Genomic DNA, 22,167 nt, shown 5'->3' on the forward strand with positions numbered 1-22,167 from the left:
TTTAGGAAGAGTTCCGAGGACGAGCTGGCCCTGGACCGAAGTGAAGATTCAATCATTCATCGTTGATGTTTATTGGGTCGAAACAGGACGGCCTTTTAGTTGTGGGCTGGACGATTCATTTTTCCCTCTATCATGACCCGACCCATTCAACCTATTTAAAATCTGCTTAACCAATTTTTGATCTGTTTAATCTAACTTGCTTGACCAGTTAAACTTATTTAAATCTATTTAATCTATTAAAAACTCATCTAATCTATTTAATCCATTTAACCTGGCTTTACTTATTTAATAATAAATTATATGAGTTGATTTAAATTTAATAAATAATTTAAATTTAAATTAAAAATTTTAATTTATTTCTTAAATAAATTAAATTTAAATTAATAAATTTTCGATCTGTTACGCATGTAATCCGATACGGCACCATCCAACCTGGTTGCCACCCGTGCCTGAGCCTTGACTCTTTTTTTTCTTTTTTTTCTTTTTCTTGTTTTGGGCTAAAGAAGCCTTGACTCTTCCGGGCCCATAAACTACAGCAGCAAAAGGAGGACTCGGCCTGGTCGAGGAGGGACTTGATGCCGTCCTAGTCGGAGAGATCGGCCGGCGGCGACCGCACGAGGACGGAAACGAGTTGAACTCAGAGGCGAGGAGATCGACGGCACGAGGAGGGTCACGAGGATGGGGAAAATTCAGATAAGCGCTTCCAAGGCCTTTGCGCTGCATTTTCTGTGCGCCGCGGCCTTGGCGGCCGGCTACTGCCTCGCCCGAGATGTCTACGCTCTCAACCTCATCTCCGACCCTGCCCAAACCCTCCGCCTTCTCCTGGTCAAATCGAACTCCGCCTCCTTCCTATATTTCGAATCCCTTCCCGTCCTCATTATTCTCCACTGCAGGTCTTCGAAGGGCCGGTCGTTATCGGAATCTACAGTTGGATTCGTCGTGACCCTGACAGTTGCTCGGTAACCTTGCCATCTGTTTGTATTGTTGCTCCAAATTCAATTTCGGTCCTGTTTTTTCTGTTAGTTTATGATCTGAAGATGAGAGTCTTTGGCAGTATTTGAAGGCTGTTGGGCGAGGATTGCTCGGGCTTCCCATTGGTAAGATTTGATTTTTTGGGGCTTTCCGTGATTTTTAAATTTGTAATTTTAGGAGATATTTGGAAATTGTTTCTGCTGCGTTGGTTTGGGGTAAGGTAGATGACACCACAAGTGCTTCATTAACCAATCTTCTTTTGGCAAATCATTCTCGAATTATGCCACGATCTTGTTTAGATACTCTGTAGAGAATTATAGATGGCAGGAATGCTTTCCATGGTCTCTGTACAGAAAATTGAAGGCAAAGAAAGATCCTAAAACCAAGTTGTATAATATTAGTGTTTGGTTTGGTGTCTGCTGAAGTTTGCACGATAGGTTTTTGGGTAAAAAAGCTGTAGATAGTGTGATGTATCTCAAGTCAATTACCTCATTGTCAAATTTTAAGTTTTGATTGTTAAGTGCTGCTTGTCAGCTATCAAAATTTACTTTTTATAGGAAAATTATCGCCAGCAAGGTCCAATGGCTGTAGATTAGGAAACCACTTAGCAGCAGATGTTAACTTGTGTGTTATATGGTTATAAGTCGAGCTCACCATATATTTGAACTCACTTTGTGAGCCAGTTGAGCATGAGCTACTCTTGAGCTGAGCATGAGCTTCTTCTTATATTTGTTTGCCAATGGCTTTTTGGGTTCCGCTGGGGTATAGGTGACACTGATGTGGCTTGAATTTGGCATGTGTTTCAAATTTTATATTGTTAAGGAGTTGCTTATTGAGGCCCGAGCTATTCATGAACTTGTTCGTTCGTTCATTGCTCTAGTCATCAATCCCATCTTTTTTTTTTCCGTTCTTGAACCCAACAAAGGAGGTATTTCCAGGTATGGATCTTTGTAAAATGTTTTATTCATGATATATAAAGGTCATCGGTTGTACCAATCTTAATTCAGAATAGTTGTGCAATGCTCTGAAAAAGAAGAACAACATAAGCAATACAACTAACTTGCATCTTAGTGACCAAGGTTTATACTCTTGATAATATTTGTTGCTCCTAATAAATTCTACATTTGTCTCTCTATGCTTTTTTTGTAATTTTCTAAAATCAACATTTCCAGTCAGGGGACTACTTCAATTTCACAATGTGAAATTAGCTATATAAGTAATTAAACAAGGGCTAAACTATGCAAGCTATATTGAATGTCTACATATACAATGTTAGGTTGATGCAATTGATGAAAATTTACTATCATTCTTTTATCTACTAAATGCTCTATGTTAGCAATAATAGAATTCCAAGGTCACTTAAATGATGTCATGGTGATAAAGTGATAACTCTGAAGTTTTGAGGTAACATTTGGAGGTTCTGATCTATGAAAGAACTCAGCCATGATGAAGAATCTTTTTTTGAGGCTATCAACTTCAAGCACATAATGAGGTTTTATTAAATTGGAGTAACAATTTTATTAGTCCCTTCCAAGTGTTTCTATGGAAGTTAGGATTCTCTTATCTTGAGAGAAGAGTAACGTATTTGTTGACTTTAAACCTTATTAAACCTGCATTTACTTAGAGTTTAATATAGGTTTTTTTGCGTGTATACTCTCTAATATTTAATATATTCAATAACATCCTTTGTCCTCTCTTATATTATTCATGATAGTTCTGACCATTCAACTTTGTTTTCTCCCTACGCTGGTAGTCTCTATTTTCTCTTATTCTATACATGATATTACTTGAGGATTTGGTATAATTTAATGTGGCTTTTACCTTTTAGGGGCTTCAATAAATGCTTTTGGGGCAATTGTTTTGGGTGCACCTATTGGCATTAAGTAAGTATAGACCAATGCTGTCAGTTTTTTCCCCTAATATTATGTTTCAAATTTTAATTATTATAAGCATTGGTGGCATATGACAAAATACACTCAATTTAAAGCCCCTTTTCTGAGCATTGAGTTGAAAACTATTTCTTGAATGTGTTATGGATAAATTTAAAATAGATAAATTATTCATCACTATTAAGGCTTTCATATTTTTTTGTCGGATGCAGATATTTGACAAAGACAATCTACTGGTCATTTCTCATGTCATTATTCACTGTAAGTAACTCATTGTTTGTTGTTTATAACTACCTCCGGGTTAGTTTAGCAAAATATAAATGATAATGCAAAACCTGCATAGATAGATTCTAGTTTGGTTTGCTATTATGCAGATGATTCGTTTTACCAACTTATGTATTCTTGTTTTAAGCATCACAGAATACCTATCCTAGCCATTTTGTTTTACTTTTCTTAATTATTTTATCTGATCCTTATGGCTTCCCACCCTGTCATTATCATAATCAATCTAGAAAGCTCATACTTTGCTTTATTTTCATTATTTTTAGCTCACTTTTATCCTTTATATCAGCTTTCTTGATCGAACGCTTTGCTCCCACCGAATCTTTTTTAAACAGATCTCATTTTCCTTAGGAAAAAACATTCCAGATCCAAAGAATGATGAAAATTCGAAGAAATACCATTTTGCTAACACTTTTCCACCTTGGTCATCTTATCTTATGTCAAAAGTCAGTTCTTAAGTCAGCCAGCATCTGATCCATCAATTCTAGCTTCAACATCCAATTTTGCTCCAAGCAAAATGGAACTTTGAACCCCTATCCTTCAATTTTAGGAACCTTTCTAAGGCATTGCTAGAAAAATGCCTTTCACTTGAATTGGACATTAATTTCACTCATCTAGTCCTCATTCTCTTCTTAATGATGATGATGGTCTATTTATCTGTTAAAGCAGCAGTGCTTTTAGTTGTAGGCCTGATTATAGATAGTAAATATGAGAAATTTTGGATTCTGTTTTGTCATCTTTGTAGCGACCCAAAAAATCGGTACATAGCCATGGTGATGACTAGATTAGCTTTAAAGGGAGGACATCTAAATGAAAGTTTGTTACTGACAAAATAGTGGCCATCATCTATGTTACATGGACTTGAATCTGTGTCAGGTGTGGCTACATGTCTAAGCCTGAGAGCCTTTCAATATCTAAGAATTTCTTATTATGTATCCATATCCTAGTGTCATACCAGTGCCTATGTTTAAGTGTCGGGTGTGGATATTTTAGGCTCAATTGAATGGTCCGGGTAACGTAGACCTTGATTGCTTAAATGGGCAAAGACCACGGACTTGACCAGACGATTAGTGGTCCTCCTTTCAAGTTAAAAAAGGAGAAGACCAGCAGGCCTCGGCCACCAAAATACTAATGGGCATTACATTATGGCATGACTGATACATTCATTTTCATCTCTACAGAATCAGATCAAACCAATATTATTGAATTTAGATACTACCTAATAAAATGCAGATCTACCACCTTGAAGTAAATTAGTTTGAGAATGGAGGGAAAAATCAGCAACTCATGACTTGGGTATTTTGAGAAAGAAATATAACTTAGCTGAATTTGGGTTAATTAATTAACCTAGTTAAGAAGATGTACTTGACGAACTTTAGCTGTGTTCCCTGTTTTTATTAAAAATGTTGCTAATTTCTGCTGCGGAGAAAGATTCATACTCTACAAGCATTTATATAGACATGAGACAAGTGTGCAGATTCAATCAAATCGCTAGTGACAATGCTGTTGGTTTCCTGGCAGTTTGTTCCTGCATCTTGTGTTTTTGGCAAATCGAGGATGGATTGGCAACGTATTCTAGCTCATTCCAAGTAGGTATTCCCATGCTTCTCTATGTGCCAATTCACATTCACAGGTTGCTAATTATGTGAAGCTACTAAGCCTTTTGCTTTAGTTCTAAATTGTTGTTCATCACTAGTTTGTTGCTTGCTATTCCTCTTAGTTTGTTTTAGTATGTTGCATTTGTTTACAAATTGGTAGTGTCCAATATGCTTTTTGCATTATGAAGTATATTGTCTTTTACAGGCCAATGGAAGGTGTGGACTATATGATTTCTTTACCAGCACATGGAGCTGTTATCGGTGCATGGCTTGGTGCTTGGCCGATGCCACTTGATTGGGAAAGGCCATGGCAGGTAATAGTTCTTTTGTTATTAGTTCTTGTCTGAAGAGGTTATAAATTGAATGTTATATATTTGATCTCTCCTGTAGGCTTTTGCTACCTTGTAGATGCCAACCTAATGTGTCTCACCATTTAAGATCACTGCTGTCTAAATTTATCTTGGATTTTGCTGGACGTTAATGGAGATATAGGAGAAAAGTAGATGAAACTAAATTTTCAACTATCACTTGGAGATCCAGATGTAATGGTCTTATGGTTGTTTTTAATTTAAAGGCATAATTAGGATACTCGTTTGTCCCACATCCATTGCCTGATATTATCTTTAGTATTGCCTAGCAGAGCTGGATTTGGCCACATTCAAGTGGATCTCCACTCAAATCTGGTAATGTCTATATTGGACAATAAGGGTTCCATATTGATGATGTGAGCCGTTGGATATGATCTACTACTCTAAACTGCTTATATACAAAAAAATCGTGGAATTTGGAGATCCCTAGCCTATGCATCAAGTGATCAAAAAAAAAGAAGTGTTATTTAAACTTTTGGACCATTTGATGTATAGGCTAAGCGTTGCCAAACTATATGATTTTGGTTTGTAAGTAATTTAAAAAGAGTAGATCATATCCAATGGCTCGGATTATCAATGTGGCACTCTTATCATCCAATGTAGAGCTGACCAGATCTGAGTGAAGATCCACTCGAGTGTAGCCCAGTCTAGCTCTTGCTAAACTCTAGCAAACTCTAGTATATCTTTTTTGAGCAAACTCTAGCATAAGACATTGTCTTGTAGGAAATTAGATTTTGTCTACTGAAGCCCACGTAATTCACGATCAGTCTCAATTTTCTTTTTTGGTTCCTCAGATATTATGTCTGATAACAATTCTCATTGTACGAAATATAAAAATTTGAGTAAGAGGGTACTAGTGATGGCCCTTGGAAAAGAATTTACTGTATTGCCTCTCACCCTGCTTTGGAGTTGCAGGAATGTGGTCCTCTTTCTGGTGACATTTTGAGATTATCATATATCTAGAGCATTTGTTGGAAATAGTTTAAGCAATCTACATCCATACAGCATAGAAATTAACACCTTCTAATTATTTTGGTGCCACCAGAACATTGCTTTAAACTTTTTACATCACGTATTGATGATCTAAAACCTGGCAATCTCCTGTATTGTTCAAGGGAGCTCTCTATAATTTCTAATGGCTCCTAATTATGAGGCGGCCATGGAAAACCATGGAGCATGTCTCCCAGTTTCACCACCTACTTATCCAACAAAGCTTTTTCTTTTTCTTTTCAATCTTGAAATCTTGATGGTGTAGTATTTTCTTTTTGTTTTGTTAGGTTCTAATATGAAATTTATTATGTATGTAGGAATGGCCTATTTGCGTCACCTATGGTTCTGTTGCTGGATATTTGGTCGGGATGTTGGCTTCCTCGGTGTTCATACTAATTCTCAGAAGACAGGATCCTGTCAAAGTTGACTAACTACCAGATCACAAAGGGACTTATTTTGGAGTTGATGGCCTTGATCTCTTGTAACCATCGCCAGCTTTTTAATGTCAGGATGTATATGCTGTTAATCCATGTGCCATTACGTAAGGGTTTAGCCATGCGGCGTCGATCAGTTTTGATTTTAACTTAAAATCACTTGATTGTCCTCTCTTAAGTGAGTCCATTATTTTTTCTTCTAGAATTTATCTACATGATTCTCCATTTCTGATGAGCTGATGGTATATAACTTGTTACTGCCTTTTTTTGGCAAAGGAAAATAAATCATAACTCACAATTGTGCCTTCTAACCTTTCCTTCTGATCATTAAATGTATAATAATAACCATAGCTGATAAATTTTGGGACTGCAGGTTGATGATAACCATAACCATAAGGTTTTGCCAGCCTACCAACCCATTCTGGCCAAAAGAGAAGACTCCCATCTCTTGCAACTAGTCTCTTGTCAAAATTACAATTATTTGAAGAGGAAAATGGCCCCATGCATTCTGAAATTGTTCATGCGAGAAGAGGTGAAACTGTTGTGTGTTTGATTATATGAAAAGTTGTTAAAAAAGGTTTAAGCTATCAGGGAATGAGTTAATGATATATGTTAGGCATAACATCTCTCTCATGTACAGTTGGGATCATGCATATGGAGTTTCAAAGGAGCAAGATGACAAATAGACCAGGTTAAGTAAATAAATAATCAAATCTAGGAGGGGTTTTAATTCATGATCTTTGGTAACCTGAGCTTTGATACCATCATAGTAGTTAGATAGTTGACCCCAGAAGCTGAAATTATTAGAGAATTAGCCAACAGTATATGTTAGGCGAAACATAAATTGATTGCAAGTCTGGCTACTAAAGTTGCCTGTTTCTGATGGTTCTTTTGCTTCAAGGACAATTTTGCATGCGTTAAGCTTTTAGGAAACAACCCAAAAGCTCCAGATTTTAAGGGGCATGGTGATGTCTTTCAGGATAAAATAATTTGTGTAAAGGGAAGTAATGAGGGCGGCATATCTTTGAAAGACAAATGTAGAAACATAGCAATGGCCTGTCCAAGGACTTGTGTAGCCAACTGGTTTCCTGTCAACATGAAACTTTAAAATGGGTTCAGTAACTTTGAATGAAGGTGCTTGATGTCTTGCATTCATGGATATCTTGAGGATTCAATGAATTCAAGCTGCCAGCTAGTCTATTGATGAAGTCCCTTAATAGGTGTGCTTGGGACTTGTGATTTAAATTTGTCTTTGTGAGGGTTTTGGGAGTCTTGGGATATGTTATCACCCAAATTGTCAACAAACATTGTCAAGAAAAGGGGAGAAGAAAAAGGATTTGATTGGCAAACGTCAGGTCGTCTTGTTATATTTTTTTTCCCCATGTTTCTGCTACATAACTTGATGAATTAGTACTTCTAAGTGGGCAGTTAATGCAGTTAATTAAGATGGAATTGATTCCTCCCCCCCCCCCCCCCCCCCATACTCCTCTGCTGAGCCATTAAAGGTTCAAGTTGGATCATCTGAAACTTTTGTTTGATTAATCGATAATTAAATTACGGCAGTCACATTTCATGAGTCTGTTGTTATTATTAGTTTCTCCTCGGGTAGTCAAATCACCATATCGCATGATACCCCATTCTTCACATTATCAAGACAAATCCGGTATTAAAAACAGTACTATATGACACCAATCTAAGGTATACTTATTTTACTGAACACAACCATTTTTTGCAGGGAGTGATTTAAGTGATTAGATCCCAAATAATAAACAAACAGATTGCTTAAATGGCTTTCTTTTATGCCACCAGATTTCATTCAAATAAATTATGTTCACATCATCAAGGACGGTATCTTCCTCAGAGGAGTCCATCCAGATTTTGTGCATGGTCACATGTAAATCAAATATATTAAATTCTAAATCCAGTGATTTGAAGCATGGAAGCTTTCAAATTTTACATATCCGAGGCATGCAAATAATGCTATAGCTGAATGGTTTCATATGAAGGAGATTCTGTGATTGAGCCACGGAAGATGTTAACCCTGAACATTCTTATTGACCCTAAAGGGTTAATTTTGATGGTATAAAACAATTGAGTAAAAAGTTGACTAATCTATTACTTAAGTTTGATTGCTTTATTTTAGAAAGCCTTCAGTTACTCCCAAATGAAGATCATCTATCTGAAGTTTTACATTAAGAACAACTACTCCAAAATGGCCATGAAATCGTTCCTTAGAAGCCAACATGCAAAGACAAAGAATCTCATTCGGAGCTACCTCAAGAGTCGACTCCAAGTTTGCAATGAGTCGACCTTATCATATTATCGTTGACTAATACGCTTTCACGAGCTAATTCCAACAGATCACAAGTCGACCCAGAAGAGTCTTAAAGACAGACAGAAAGCTGAAAACTTCATCGTATTGGCAAGTCGATCCATGGAAATCACGAGCCAACTCTAGATAAACAATAGTCGACTCTAGAAAACGATGAGTCAACCCCTAAACGGCCACAGTAAGAAGACAAAAAGCAATGAAACTTAGTCCGTTAAAAAGTCAACCCCAAAAGTAATGAGTCGACTCTTGTCACTAGACAGTCAGACCCTTGATCTGAAAGAGCCGACTCCACAATGTACACAGAAGAAGGACAGTGCAACTGAAATAGAAGCAAGCTTGACTTGACTTCTGAAGATCATGAGTCGACCCCTAAAGATATCGAGTTGACCCTATGCGCCTGACAATAATAATATCTAGTTTTTCTGTGAGTTAGAATGACTGTTTTTGACCTCACAACGACTCTATTATCTGTCAAACGGCTATGAGTGTGTTCCAACCTCTTTCAAAGGGTATAAATACATAAGAACACTAAAGAAAAAAGGGAGCTCAAGCACTACAAAGAAAAATTTATAAAAGCAAGAAAGAGAAAGAAAAAGAAGAGGCCTTTAAAGAGAATATTTTTTAAGAGCATTTACGAACGATCACATCTTCTATAGCCAAAAGTTGGTGAAGCACATTCAATTTCAATCAAGCCAACAAATGGAGTCAAGCTTCATTTATCAGTTTTGTATTTATTATTTAAGAGCTATACTTTATTGAGCCTGCACTTAATTCTTTTTATACTTTATTGTAACAAGTTTCGAAAATTGAAACTCGAAAAAAAGTCGATTCAAATCTTGAACTGAATTGCGAAGGTTTTCGTTGATTTTCTGAAAAAATCAACTGGATTAATTGTGATCCCGAGTAAAACAATTAGTGTATATTTTGGTTGATTACCTGAAAAAATCAACTAGGTTGATTGTGAGCCCGAGTAAAACAATTGGTGTAATTTTTGGTTAATTGCCTAAAAAAATTAACTAGGTTGTTGTGAGCCCGTGTAAAATAATCGGATTGTAATCTCAAAAAGATTATAGTAAAATTTTCAAGAAGAAAGTTTTAGAAAGTGGACGTATGTGCAGGGTTGAAACCGAACCACTATAAATTTCTTGAAATTGCATTGTTTGTTTTGTTTGCATTTATCTTCAACACATTTACTTATTTGTTTGCTACTGAAGTTTATATTTATTTATCAAGCTTTTAATTCCGCTGCATTTAGCTTGAGCTGCATAGCTGGACAACAATTCTAATACATCTTTAAAAAATAATTATAATTAAATAAAACATATGTAGACCCCTTAAAGAAATTTCGGATTCTCTCACATCCATGAGCAAAACTGAGAGTTAAGTTCCTCAATCACGGCATCCATATTTCTGCATCATGGAGGGCCTATCTTCTGGTTACGGTCATTCATGATTGGTACGATGGTTGCGATTGGAGGGGTCTAACCATAACGGGGCAACATGCTGATAGGCTTTTTTCAATCATGGCCGTCGTGCCAATCATTGACGCCTGTAATTGAAAGATGAGTCCTCTCTAGTCCAAGTGGAGACATCTAAAAGACACTACCCGGAGAGCTGGAACACCAGTTAGATTACCCATGTTAGAAACTCTATCTCCAGTGTGAAACAATTTTTATTTTAAAGGATCATTGGAGGAAGCTGGCATTTAGTATTTATGAATTTAACTGACATGCACAAACACCAGCTGCTATAGATTCATTAGGATCAGAATGTGGCATGCACAATGCACATATTAACTTATTTTTAATCAAAATTATATGTTAAAATAAAATCTATGTAAAAAATAATAAATGCTAAAAGGTCATGAATCTCTGATTTGGTGGTTAATAGTTACATGGAGAAAGGAGTAACATGTGGATAGAATCTAGGAGAAGGGTTTGTGCCGGGGGGAGGGGGGGGGGGGGGGGGGGTGTGGAGTTGGCATTATATAGTAGAACAGATAATCTAATACAATTTTAAATGATGCAAAGATCTTAATTTCAAGTTACTGGCTTTGATTTTTTATTTCATTAACAAATCACCCTTTTGTCATGGTTTACATAATACACATTTTGCCATATGGCCTCTGGTACATAGGTCAGGGCATTACTCCTACTCATTCATGTTACAGGGTTCTTTTCTTCTAGTTTTTGTACTGGATCAAGTGATATCCACTTTACATTTTTCTTTTAAACCAGACTGTTGATATTAAAACACATGAAATGAACTGAGGCAGCTATATGATATCATGAGAATGAGATGGAAGGTGGCATCATGGATTTTTTTGGGTTTGATCAGACACCTTCACAAATGAGAAGTCCTCTTCACGGCGTTGTTCTTCCGGATGTATGTGTTGTCTGGCTGGTACAGCCTCTTGGCTATTTGGCTTGGTGGAGGGGATCAAACTGGTTGTCGACGAGGGTGACACCTCAAAGTCTGTATCTGAATACTCTGGGTCTGAGAAGGATCTTCTCGGAGAAAGGGTTGTGTGTCCTATACTCTTGCAGCGGTAGAGTTGGTGAAGTGGAGATGCATTTGGACTTGACCGTGGGCTTGTACCTGGGGTCCTTGGAGAAGAAAGCGACGATCCTCTGCTGTGCTTTTTCTTCACTTCTTGGTGCCATTTCCTGAGGGCCTTGGCTGTCTGCTCATGGAATATGGACTTCTTCATGTGCGATCCCATCTGAAAAAGAAGGCGCGACATGATCAATTAAGCATTGAACTACATTGCTTATGAAGCAAAATTGAAATTCTTTCGTGTCATATAGGCTCGTTTCTACACTAATATCAGTCAGTGGTGAACTAATATTTCTACTAGCGCACATATGTCATGCTTGACAAAATACATGACAATAATTAGGTTTTAAAGGATTATGCTCAAAGGTCGACCTCTCATGTGGGACCACATCAAAAGGAGAAAAGTTCCATGGTAGTAATACAACAGATTAAACTTCAAATCTAAGTAATGGATGGTTTTAAAAATGATTTGTTTACTGTGGTATTAGTCATTCTACAAATTATTGATGCTATCATCAAAAAACGGTGTGTTTGAAATCATTCAGCCCAATCACGTGGAAGGCCCTCCCCAAGCATGGATAGGAGAGCCTCCTCAAAATGTCTGTCAACACATACTGATGAAATTTCAGTTACGCATTTAAAATGGAAGGTTGAAAGTTTGGATCGAAATAAGGAGTTTGCTCAGAGGATCTATAGGATTTTGTGCAGACCTAAGGGATTTTGTGAGGATAACTGGAGTCTGAACGTGTGTAATCTTTTACATGTTAAAGAGTATTTTGATTCAATTATATGTACGTATTTGTGTATATGTATGTAGCGATATGTGTATGTATATATTGTTAATCTACGAATGTATATATTGTTAACCTTCGATCCTACGCCTAGGATTTGAAGACCAACCCTTCTCAAGGCTCCCAAAGGCTTCTAGAAGCTCTCCACCACCTTGAGAAATTGATAGAATATTGATGGCAGCAATTCAGCCCTCCAATTGTAACTATTGGTAGTTAGGCTGCTGTCTGATTAAATTCAACCTTAAGTCAAATTTTAGCTTATGGAATGCTTCACTTTGTAAGCTTTCCAACTTCTCAACAGACCCTAGAGGACCCTTGAACCCCTATCAATATACAGGCTCGGGATCCTATAAACCCTCTTTTTATACTTAGCTTTGATCATAATGAAGGGAATAAAATTTAATTTGAGTGCAATCTTGTTTGTTCCCTATTGGTTGGTGGATTATGTACAAGCTTTGGTAGATTCTAAAGCAATGATGTGGATTTTGAGGTATGAAAATGAGCAAATAGGCAAACTCTAATGAGGGGTAAGTAATCTTTTAAGGCACTGGTGGATTCTAGTTCTCGAAGAAAACTTTTGCTAGCAAGGCATAGCTGCTAGTTATGCTCCATAGCAAAGTTTGCCGTCTCGGTACTGAACTCCATACCGGTGCTACACTAGCACAGTGTATGGTACGATACAGAGTTTTTCTAACATACCGAGTGTCGGTACACCACTCGTATCGAGTACTGATACCGAACCGGTATGTACGGTATGCCTCGTACCGCTAGGTTCGGGCCAGTATAGTAAACCATGCTCCATAGCATTCTCATAATATTTAAATTGCCTAACTACTTCTAACACTTGACTAGTAGAAGTTAGTTCTAGAATCACTATTGTCCTACTTGAGTATAGGGCTTGAAGGGTTTTGCCAATGCTTGTTTATTCACTATAGTTAAAACACCGGCTTGTCACTTGATCAAAGAAAACCAACACCGGCTTGTCACTTGATCAAAGAAAACCAACATCCAACATCAATAATCTTTAGTGAAAACATGCTTTTATTTCTTTTCCCGCAAATGCACAAGACCTGAAAGAAATAGGCGGACATTTACCTGTTGTATTTGGTCTCGTCAAATGTTCAATGAGGATGTATGTGGACCCTAGGCTAAGTAGTATATGTAGCCTGACTTGAATTACCAATGATGATTTATGGAGACTGTTGGCTATGTTTTACATGTGGACCCCAAGGATTCAAATGGCCTCGTCTAGTTTACCCATAGGATATATGTGGCTTCATTGGCACTAGCTAGGACGCTTCATATGGCGTCGAGAGTAAAAGTAAGTTTCTTTTAAGAAAATGTGGCTTATGTGCATAATTGAGGAATTCTTTCTACATGTTCTGATCTTTTCAAGATGTCTGATTCCTTAATTAGAAAACTGTGGTTTTCCATTTCATTGTAAGATTGTTCCATTGAATCTTCCTCGAACACACTAATGAATTTGATTTATATGTTATGTCCTAAAACCCATTTATTTTCGATCAAAACTTGAATTCATTTCGTTATGGTAAAGCTGCATATTGAGTTTTGTAGCTCACTCCCCTTATTATTTTCAGAGCTTCCTCATTAATTAGCAAGTAAGCTATTGAAGGAAAGAGAGAACAAATTCTGAGTGCATTTTTAGGATCTGGCGATTGAGGCAGTACCAACTATATAGTACTCTAGCACAAGGTTGGCTGCACCGATACCAGCATCAGTACCGGTCAGCCACTAGTTCGGTACCGTACCGACACATGATACACTATAGTGGGCCGGTTTGATGACCGGCATGCCTATTTTTTTTGTGTTTTCAATTTTTTTAACATTTAATGAAATGTAATCAATTTTCTTTTGTTTTTTGAATGATTTTAACTCTAATTTGATGCTTCTTGATGTCTTTTAATATTTTTATTAGGGTCAACATCCTAGTTTGATGTTTTTATCATCCGGTACATCTTAAATGATGCTTCTTGACCCTAAATAGACCATAATTATATCATAAAATGCAATTAAAGTAGATCATGCAATATATTTGTAAAAAAAATTGTTAAATACAAAAACATACAACGATGCTATCAATTAGATATATTTAAAGTACAACATACACACCGGCATCTAAAATCTAGTGGAGTATTGATGTCTCTCGTAGATGTCGGGATCATGAACGTAATCAGTCTACTATAATATTGTTTTACAACATTTGAATGTCTAATGTTTATGTAAGACTGCAATTTGTGATTAGATTTTATAGGTGGTTTGCTACATTTCTAGTTATGCCCTGTTTCAGTCAATTTGCTTACCGTGAAATAGTTCGATTGTTATTAATTGGATCTAGATTTAATCAACTATGATAGTCACACCTTAGGATTTAATTTATCCTGAGCAACCATCAGGAATCAAAGGAAGCACACTACTTTCCATAGAACAATCGACTAATTGCAGAAGGTCTTAGCGGACCGCCAGTACAAGTTTTCTATCCACCTGAATGGATTTTGGCAAATATTTCTTTTAGATCTCTAAATCAGCACATGGTTGCAATAGAGGAGCCAGGGACTGAGCTATGGTCCCTTCAAGTATCATTCAATTTCCTCTGATACCGAACTCAGGAAAGTGGGCAGATCTTTAACTCCCTTTATGTCTTTATGAGGGTTAAGAGGTCTCAAACTTCGAAATGAACTCATGCTGCATCTCATTTATCTACACGTTATAGGGATCCCAATCATTCGTGGTTGTGTCAAATAATTTGATCAAGTTGTGTCAATTACTTCCAAGCTCTTCATTTAAGATTCTATTCATCCAACCACCTGTTTCACAGGATTAACCTTCCCCCACTTATATCTGAATCATTATTACCTTGTACCGGATTACGTTGGTTGAGCCAATCTGTTAAATTATTTGGGTTCGCATACTTGTCTTACATGATGTAATCTTTATGTTTCATGCTTTGAAGATTCGAAGAGATAATAAAAATTCGCTCTTCCATTTTTTCCACTTATAAATCTGCTTGCCTATTCAGTTAGCTTTTACTCATTTTCTTAAGCCCTTGATTTCAACCATATATTTAGATGATCTTGACTGAGGTTAATTGTTTTTCCACTTGCACCTTCTTGCTTAGTTGTTTAGAATGGTCTCCACTCGGTACATTTTGAAAAGTGATGGTGTTTTTCTTCATCATTCTTTCTTGTTAAACATTTTAGTTTTTTATAATCCTACCTTAACATGGTATCCCTTTGAATGGAACCACCTGCACTTCTTTACAACTTGTTTCAAATATTAGACTTTTCCACAACAGAAGCATTTTCTCTGCTGCTGTGAGCTCTCACAACTTTGACACCATGTGCTTTCTTCATGTCAGCTTTTGTTCGTGGTTGTCCTAACAAGTTCCATCATTTGGAGTACTTTCCATTACTTGCTACCTCCCTAATCATGCTCACTATCATGGATGGCTTGTCACTCACACTGATTGCCAAGAATATCAGCATTATCATCTTGCAGTCTCATAATGCAATTTTAAACTCATCTATTTGTTTATTTTCCCCGCCGCTTTCCTCATGAACTTTACTAGTTCACCAGTCAGTTCCTTTCATACCAGCCTTTCCAAGATACAATTCTATGTGACCACTTAAAAGTCCATTTGGTCAATGGAGATACTGCTTGCAGCTTTCTCTGGATGTACCAAACTTTCTATGGCTTGTCCTATCCCACAAGAAGAAAAAGGGTTTTAGTGCTGACTTTTATAGTAGCAAATAATATTTGCCTCTAAAAATAGTTTGTATATGTAGCAGCAAAATAATTGCCTTTACAAAATATGTAGATCTATAGCAGCAAAAAATGTGGCCATTAAAAAAACATTTTATAAAGGCATTTATTTTTTCCGAGATAACTATTTTTTTGAGTCAAAATGTAAATATTGCTGCTTAACTTTTAGTGATGGTGGCAAGGGAGGCTATTATCTTTTTTTTTCCTTTCCTTTTTTTTGCCACTAGTCCATTGCAATAATTCTTTAGTAGAAATTTTAAGACTTTTGCCAGTAAAAGCCTAAATGTTGTAGTGTCACATCTACATTTCTATGCTATGCTAATGATTAAAAATCATGCTCCATGGCTACTTGGTATCATCGTTGTGTAGCATCATTGCTTGCTTGTGAATTTACTTACTTAGTAAATTCACACTGTTGTCGACTAAATTATTTGAGCACAATGCTCATCATATTTAAATTATTTTTAGATCTTGCACTTGGCCCCATCCAATCTAAACATCCTGACATTTATAATACTGCAAGCTTTCCTGTGCTCCTTCGAAATGGTCAATCCGTCTTCCTTGTGAAAAGCTTGATTTCCAATTTGAAGATCTGAAGATGGGTGATCGGAAGGGGAATGTAGTAGTCTATTATATAATAGGAACTAGGAAGTCTAAAATTAGTGCATAATTCTAACAGCATGATTTTGAGCCAAAATCCTATTAGTAAAAAATGCATTGATAATTTCCTAGAACCAATGCAGGTGATAATAGAACATACAAAATTAAATCTTCTATCAACATCTATGGCCACAAAAGATGTATTAATAAATAATGAAAACAAGATAATTACCTGAGATACAAGTGCATAAAGTGGAAGTGTAATATAGCTGCACAAAAATTGGACTCCAACCCTGTGCAAATTTAATGGAAACGGTCACCAGACAGTAAATCATAACATTAGCTAATCAGCCTTATCATATCGTTAATCATAGAGAACTTTGATTTGTCAGTCAATCTGAAAAAAAAAAATATATCATTAATCAAAGAGAGCATCTGTAATTGCTGATTTGACAATCTATTTTTAAGAGGCAAATAGTTAAACACTTAAACTCAATGTTGAAATAAATTGAAGATGGGAATATATTTATCAGGTGGGACAGGAAATTCATGCGATCCCCATAATGGCCATATTTTGTTATAAAGGCAATGAAAGATACAACATCAATTTATTTTCTCTTTTGTTATACCCAAATGACTATTTTGCAACTCTATTTAAAAGATCTCAAGCCCACTTAATGGCCAACCATTTATTATACTGTCATCAAGCTAAGGTCTTCTCAACTTAAAACTAGCTTCAACCCCATTCATAAAAAAGACATCAAGAATTGGCAGAATGGTGCTATGCTGATTACTCCCTCAACATGTTTCAATTTCATAAAAGTTAAATAAAATTTGGCTTAGCCTATAGTTTAGGAAATAGCAAGGATTGAAATGCTAGGTATGCAAGCACTGTGTTGGAAATACAGACCCAAACGAGTGAATGGGGGGTAGATCAGGCCCGTATTGCCCCTGAACTGGACTTGACGTGATCAGATACTCAGGATGAGCTTTTACATAGAATTTTAACTCGTTCCCTACTATTTCAGTGCGGGAACAAGCTGCTGAGAAGCAAGTTCCTGTGCCTCTTTTTTGCAAGATTGGATTTCAAGCAATCACCATCAACTTTTTGTGCTAAAACAACGTTCTAACAGGTAAACCATCCCCACTCTTTTTTCAATTTCTTGAAAAATCTGACAATAAGTTAGTGTTTAATTGAAAAAATTGGGAGGGATGATGTTAATTTTTAACATATACATGTATATCATCTTGAATCTTGGTAGTCTTCAATATCATTCATTATTGATTTTAAGTAACCTGATTGCATTTTGATTGTTAACTTGATAGCATGGCCGGCTTTGGTTCAGCTCTCGGGGCCACCTCACACAATAAAAAAATCTAAGCTTCCTTCCCCTTTTGTTGAATTGTCCCGAATTGCCCAGTTCGAGGTACTCCTGACTGTACTAGCATGGAAATGGGATAGTTCCAGATTTTGGTCTAGGATAGGTGCAGAAATGGTCTGAATCGGTGTAAACTGAGTGGAATCACCTGGTTCTGCTTGGTTCGGCTCAATTTTGACCATACTTGCAAGTTTTAGACCTGTTATAGGATAAAAGAGGAGAAAGGTCTTCCTAACCCTTTCTCCTCTCATTTCTCATCACGGATGGTCTTTGGGCATGGGAGTGTGGAGGAAGTGAGGTCACAATTACCCCAATCCCTGCTCTAGCAAGGTGATTCCAAATTCAAGCTGCTATATAAAACAAATCCAAATGATCAATGATAGAGAGACGAGGCTGCCAAGCATAGAGCATTTGAACCCTTACAATATAAGGGGATTTTGGTTTTGGGGTTACCAGGGCAGATCCAAGCTACAAGAGCTAGATAGTGAGAGCCACTTTGCAGAGGTGGCAGTAGAGAGCATTTATGTTTGAAACATTTTGTAGCAAGAAGGGAAGAAGGGAAAGAAGGGCAAAGATGTGTTGGCAATAGGAGAGATCATTCATGACCTGGATCCACATACCCGTCCTAGAGGAACTCAAAGTAACATAATTGATTTGATGCTATAGAAGGACAAGAAGAGGGGCATGTAGAGAGAAATTAGAAAGTGGTTCCACTTCAGCAACATCCCTACAAATACAGCCTCCAAAGCCTACTATTGCAGCATGGTCAGCCATCCAGAGATGCCGGTCAAGGTATTGATCCTTCTGGACTGAAGGACATATACGATGAATTACTTGATGCAATCAGGGAGGAGCAAGAGAAATGAATAGAGTCCTAGCAAAGCAAATGGGGTACGTATGGGTTGACAATGATGTATGAGGATGGTGTGGGCCAAGTAGGTGAAGCATCGTCAATTTTCTAATATATTATGACAAGAAGACATTCTTCCAGAAATCAGTTTATGCTTCCAACAAGGTGCATGACAGATGGTACATGCTAAGCTTGATGAAGGAGGTTATCGATACGATAGAGGACCAACATGTAGAAGGCGTTTACAGATAATGGATCATAGTATAAGGGCACCAAAAAGATTCTTATGACTAGGAGGCCATGCATTTTCTGGATCCCACATGCTGCCCACTGAATTAACCTAATTCTAATGGGCATAGACAAAATCCAAGGGCTAAAGCATTTGGTGGAAGTGGCCTAAACCACAAAATTCATAATCAACCACATAGGTGTTAGCTTTGATAAGGAAGCACAATGGAGAGAGACTTGTTGCACTTTAGAGTCTTGTTGATAGTAAGGCAGGATTGTAGTCTATGTTCGTGAGCGCAGCAGTTGGACAACAGGTATGCCCATCATGGCATGAAGGAAAGCCATGTGGAAGAATTAGTGACAGGCTATTGATTCTGGAAACAACCAAGGAATTAGTTAGGACACTCACACTCAAGGTACGTGGTACCGATTGTACCGACGTATCGGTGGGCATTGGTACCGGTACGGTATCGAACCAAACCGAGCCGAACCGGTACTATACCGATGGGGCTAAAAGCCAAAAAAAAATTGGAGCCGGTACGGACCGGTCGGTTCGGGCCGGTACCGGTCGGTACGGGCCGGTACCGGTCGGTACCGAAATATGTAGCTATACCGTACCGGTAGGGTCCCGTACCGGCCGGTACCGGCCCGTACCGACCGGTACGGCAAACCATGCTCACACTACTATATCGAGTGCTAATTGCTATTGATAATAAGAGGTTTCCCTAGATGGACTTCCTTTATGATGATAACAACCAAGGCCGAGATCAGATAGGTCAATCTGTGACATGCTGAAGATTATATCATTATCATAAAGATGAGATGGGATACTCAAATGAGGAAGGATTTTCGTCTGGCTGGTAATCCAAATATAAACCTTGCCTACTCGAATGTTATTATAAGTATTTTAGTTCAATCTTTTTGTTTGCTAACATATATATCTTGATAGCTTCCTAATGTAATCCAAAGTTTCAATATAAGTTCTGGGAATAGGCTTGGATGAGACAGTTTTAGCTGCCTTGCTAGATGTGATTTATAAGATAGAACCATGGTTTCCTGATTAATGGAATGCGATGTTATGATCCGATGGTGGCCCAGGAAGAATTTCCTTAACCCATTTAACTCGAATATCTCAAAAAGATTTACGAAAAAGTAGAAAGATGGAGAAAGTAGGGTCTAGATCCCTTTTTCATTCATTGATGCCTAATACACTAAGATATATAGCCTATATTTAAAAAAGTGAAACTTGCCCTTGCACAATTCGGTTCAGATTCCTCTTCTAGTTCTAACAGGACTCAACTTTTCCAAAATAGACATGACTAGTGAAAAAATAAACATAAAAAGTTAAAATTCTACAAAAGATAGATCTCGACTCCACATTGACTTTATCTCGAATTGCTCTGCCTAATTCTTCCTAAATTGGGATATACGTCTAATCAATTTTTTTTTTTAAAAAAAATCAATTTGATTGGCTCATTTTATAGCCCAAATGATGAAATTTGAGCTTGATCGCTCTATAAAATGCACCTTTTAAGGAATTGAGTCACATCATAGAGCTTGAAAAGTCATCTAATTTTAAAAAAGGATCGTCTCAATCAAGCATCATACAACTAAGTTATGGCCTCCGAAAGTTTAGCTTACGATTCAGCTTTCCAATGTAGCAGATCTTGCTCTTGGACCATGTCCAACCTTACTCGTAGTAGCTAAAGTATTGAATTTGGTGATCCTTCTAGATCAGGACTCCCTTTACTTAGGAGATTTAGTTCCTGCTAAACTAGAGCTGAAGATGGGGAAATGCTTGCTTCCCTATTTCATGGCTGAACCACTTAACTCTCCTTGGAAGCTAACCCTTTTAGCCAATCTTCAAATGCTCAATCCTTCTGCACCTAGTTTTGGTGACCTTTATTTCGATGACATAGTCCAGTGGCCTTTCTTGACTTTAGTCTTTTTTGCTTCTAGAACTCAGCAAACCACCCATCCCACTTTTGCATTTGGACTCCATGGTGAGGGCGCTCCTTGCCATCCTTCCTCGGTGATGACGACAATGGAGACTTGCCCTTGGTGGAACTAGGGGCCAGAGCTTAGCCTCTAATGAGTGGTAGAGGCTTCTCGTATTATTACAAACTTATTGCAGGTGTTAACAAGTCGCTTCGCTTGCATAGTGGTCACAAGGTCTATATTTCCTTGTATTTTGGAGGCATTTATCGTAAACTTCTTCCCATCCTTTACAAGTCAATACTTCCTCTATCGTCCACATAAGACCGCAATTTGATCCCAAATGTATGACTTCCTAAGGATAACTTGGCAGACAACCAATAGAACTACTTCACAAGTTACGTCGTCGATATATCTCTCAGTGATTGTGAATTTGAAGACACACGACTTAGTGATCTTCAACTCAACGTCCTTCTGAATCCAACTAAGTGGGTAAAGACATGGATGAAGCTTCGTTTGCAACCATATCTTCTGAACCAAACCTTTATACATGAGGTTCTTCTAGCTTTCGAGATCTACAATAGCATTGATGACACTTTGTTTCACCTGGATCTTCAAGTGGAAGAATTCCTCTCATGCCTCTAGAGCCGCGTCAATTGCTGCCTCAAGTTTTCTCACCATTAGACTTAATTATGCATCTGCTAGCTCAAGCTCAGATAGGTCCTCAACCTCTGTCACATTGGGAATCATTTTCCTTTTTCGCCTTCGTATCCTCGTCTTTCATCTTATCTCGGCTGCAACCTGGTGAAGCTTCCAACACTTTCTCTTGGTTTGTTTATTGATCCTATAGTGGTCGTAATAATTTTTTTGAGTCGTGTTGGCTTGCTTCCTTATTTTGTTCCTCTTCATGAATTGCTTTCCATCATATTTCTTGAACTTATCACCCTTCTTGCCTTACTTAGGTCGATTCTTCTCCTCGATTCCTATGGCCTTCATGCTAGTTTCGTTGATGTCTTCAACTTTGAAGAGCTTTAGCTCCATCCGAATACTCTCATGGAGACCTTTGATGTACTTTATGAAGACTGATGATCATCGATGGAGATCCTTAGTGAGTTAGCTTACTTGTGGAACTTAGTAGCGTAGTCCTGGACAGATTGATTATACTCTGCAATAAATACTGCCA

The 22,167-nt window shown here is 37.4% G+C and overlaps 2 protein-coding genes across 4 annotated transcripts in view; one reads left to right on the top strand and one right to left on the bottom strand.

Moving 5' to 3' along the window:
- The first annotated feature begins 513 nt into the window (after positions 1–513).
- LOC103704937 (phosphatidylinositol-glycan biosynthesis class F protein) lies at positions 514–6,831 on the top strand. The gene is made up of 8 exons (XM_008788462.4): positions 514–825; positions 894–959; positions 1,055–1,097; positions 2,801–2,855; positions 3,074–3,122; positions 4,665–4,732; positions 4,947–5,055; positions 6,417–6,831. Exons 1-8 carry the CDS (start codon positions 679–681, stop codon positions 6,528–6,530), a joined length of 651 nt encoding a protein of 216 aa, XP_008786684.2. The 5' UTR covers positions 514–678; the 3' UTR covers positions 6,531–6,831.
- Positions 6,832–10,898: 4,067 nt separating this feature from the next.
- LOC103704936 (MLO-like protein 9) overlaps positions 10,899–22,167 on the bottom strand; it is a 41,859-nt gene continuing 30,590 nt past the window's right edge. For all 3 annotated transcript variants that reach the window (XM_026803799.2, XM_017842234.3, XM_026803800.2), the window contains exons 15-16: positions 16,825–16,885; positions 10,899–11,587 (exon numbers count right to left, since the gene is read on the bottom strand). In XM_026803799.2, coding sequence (XP_026659600.2) covers positions 11,177–11,587; positions 16,825–16,885 — 472 coding nt within the window. In that variant the 3' untranslated portion in view covers positions 10,899–11,176. The remainder of the gene's footprint in view (positions 11,588–16,824; positions 16,886–22,167) is intronic.

Source organism: Phoenix dactylifera, unplaced genomic scaffold (genome assembly GCF_009389715.1).
Source record: "Phoenix dactylifera cultivar Barhee BC4 unplaced genomic scaffold, palm_55x_up_171113_PBpolish2nd_filt_p 000097F, whole genome shotgun sequence".
NCBI classification, from domain to species: Eukaryota; Viridiplantae; Streptophyta; class Magnoliopsida; order Arecales; family Arecaceae; genus Phoenix; species Phoenix dactylifera.

What these genes read in the sequence shown, in the direction of transcription:
- LOC103704937 (XM_008788462.4), top strand. Translation starts at nt 679, where the DNA reads ATGGGGAAAATTCAGATAAGCGCTTCCAAGGCCTTTGCGCTGCATTTT. An exon ending in GTGACCCTGACAGTTGCTCG is followed by an intron (nt 960 to 1,054) that starts GTAACCTTGCCA and finishes AGTCTTTGGCAG; the next exon opens with TATTTGAAGGCTGTTGGGCG. An exon ending in TTCTCATGTCATTATTCACT is followed by an intron (nt 3,123 to 4,664) that starts GTAAGTAACTCA and finishes GTTTCCTGGCAG; the next exon opens with TTTGTTCCTGCATCTTGTGT.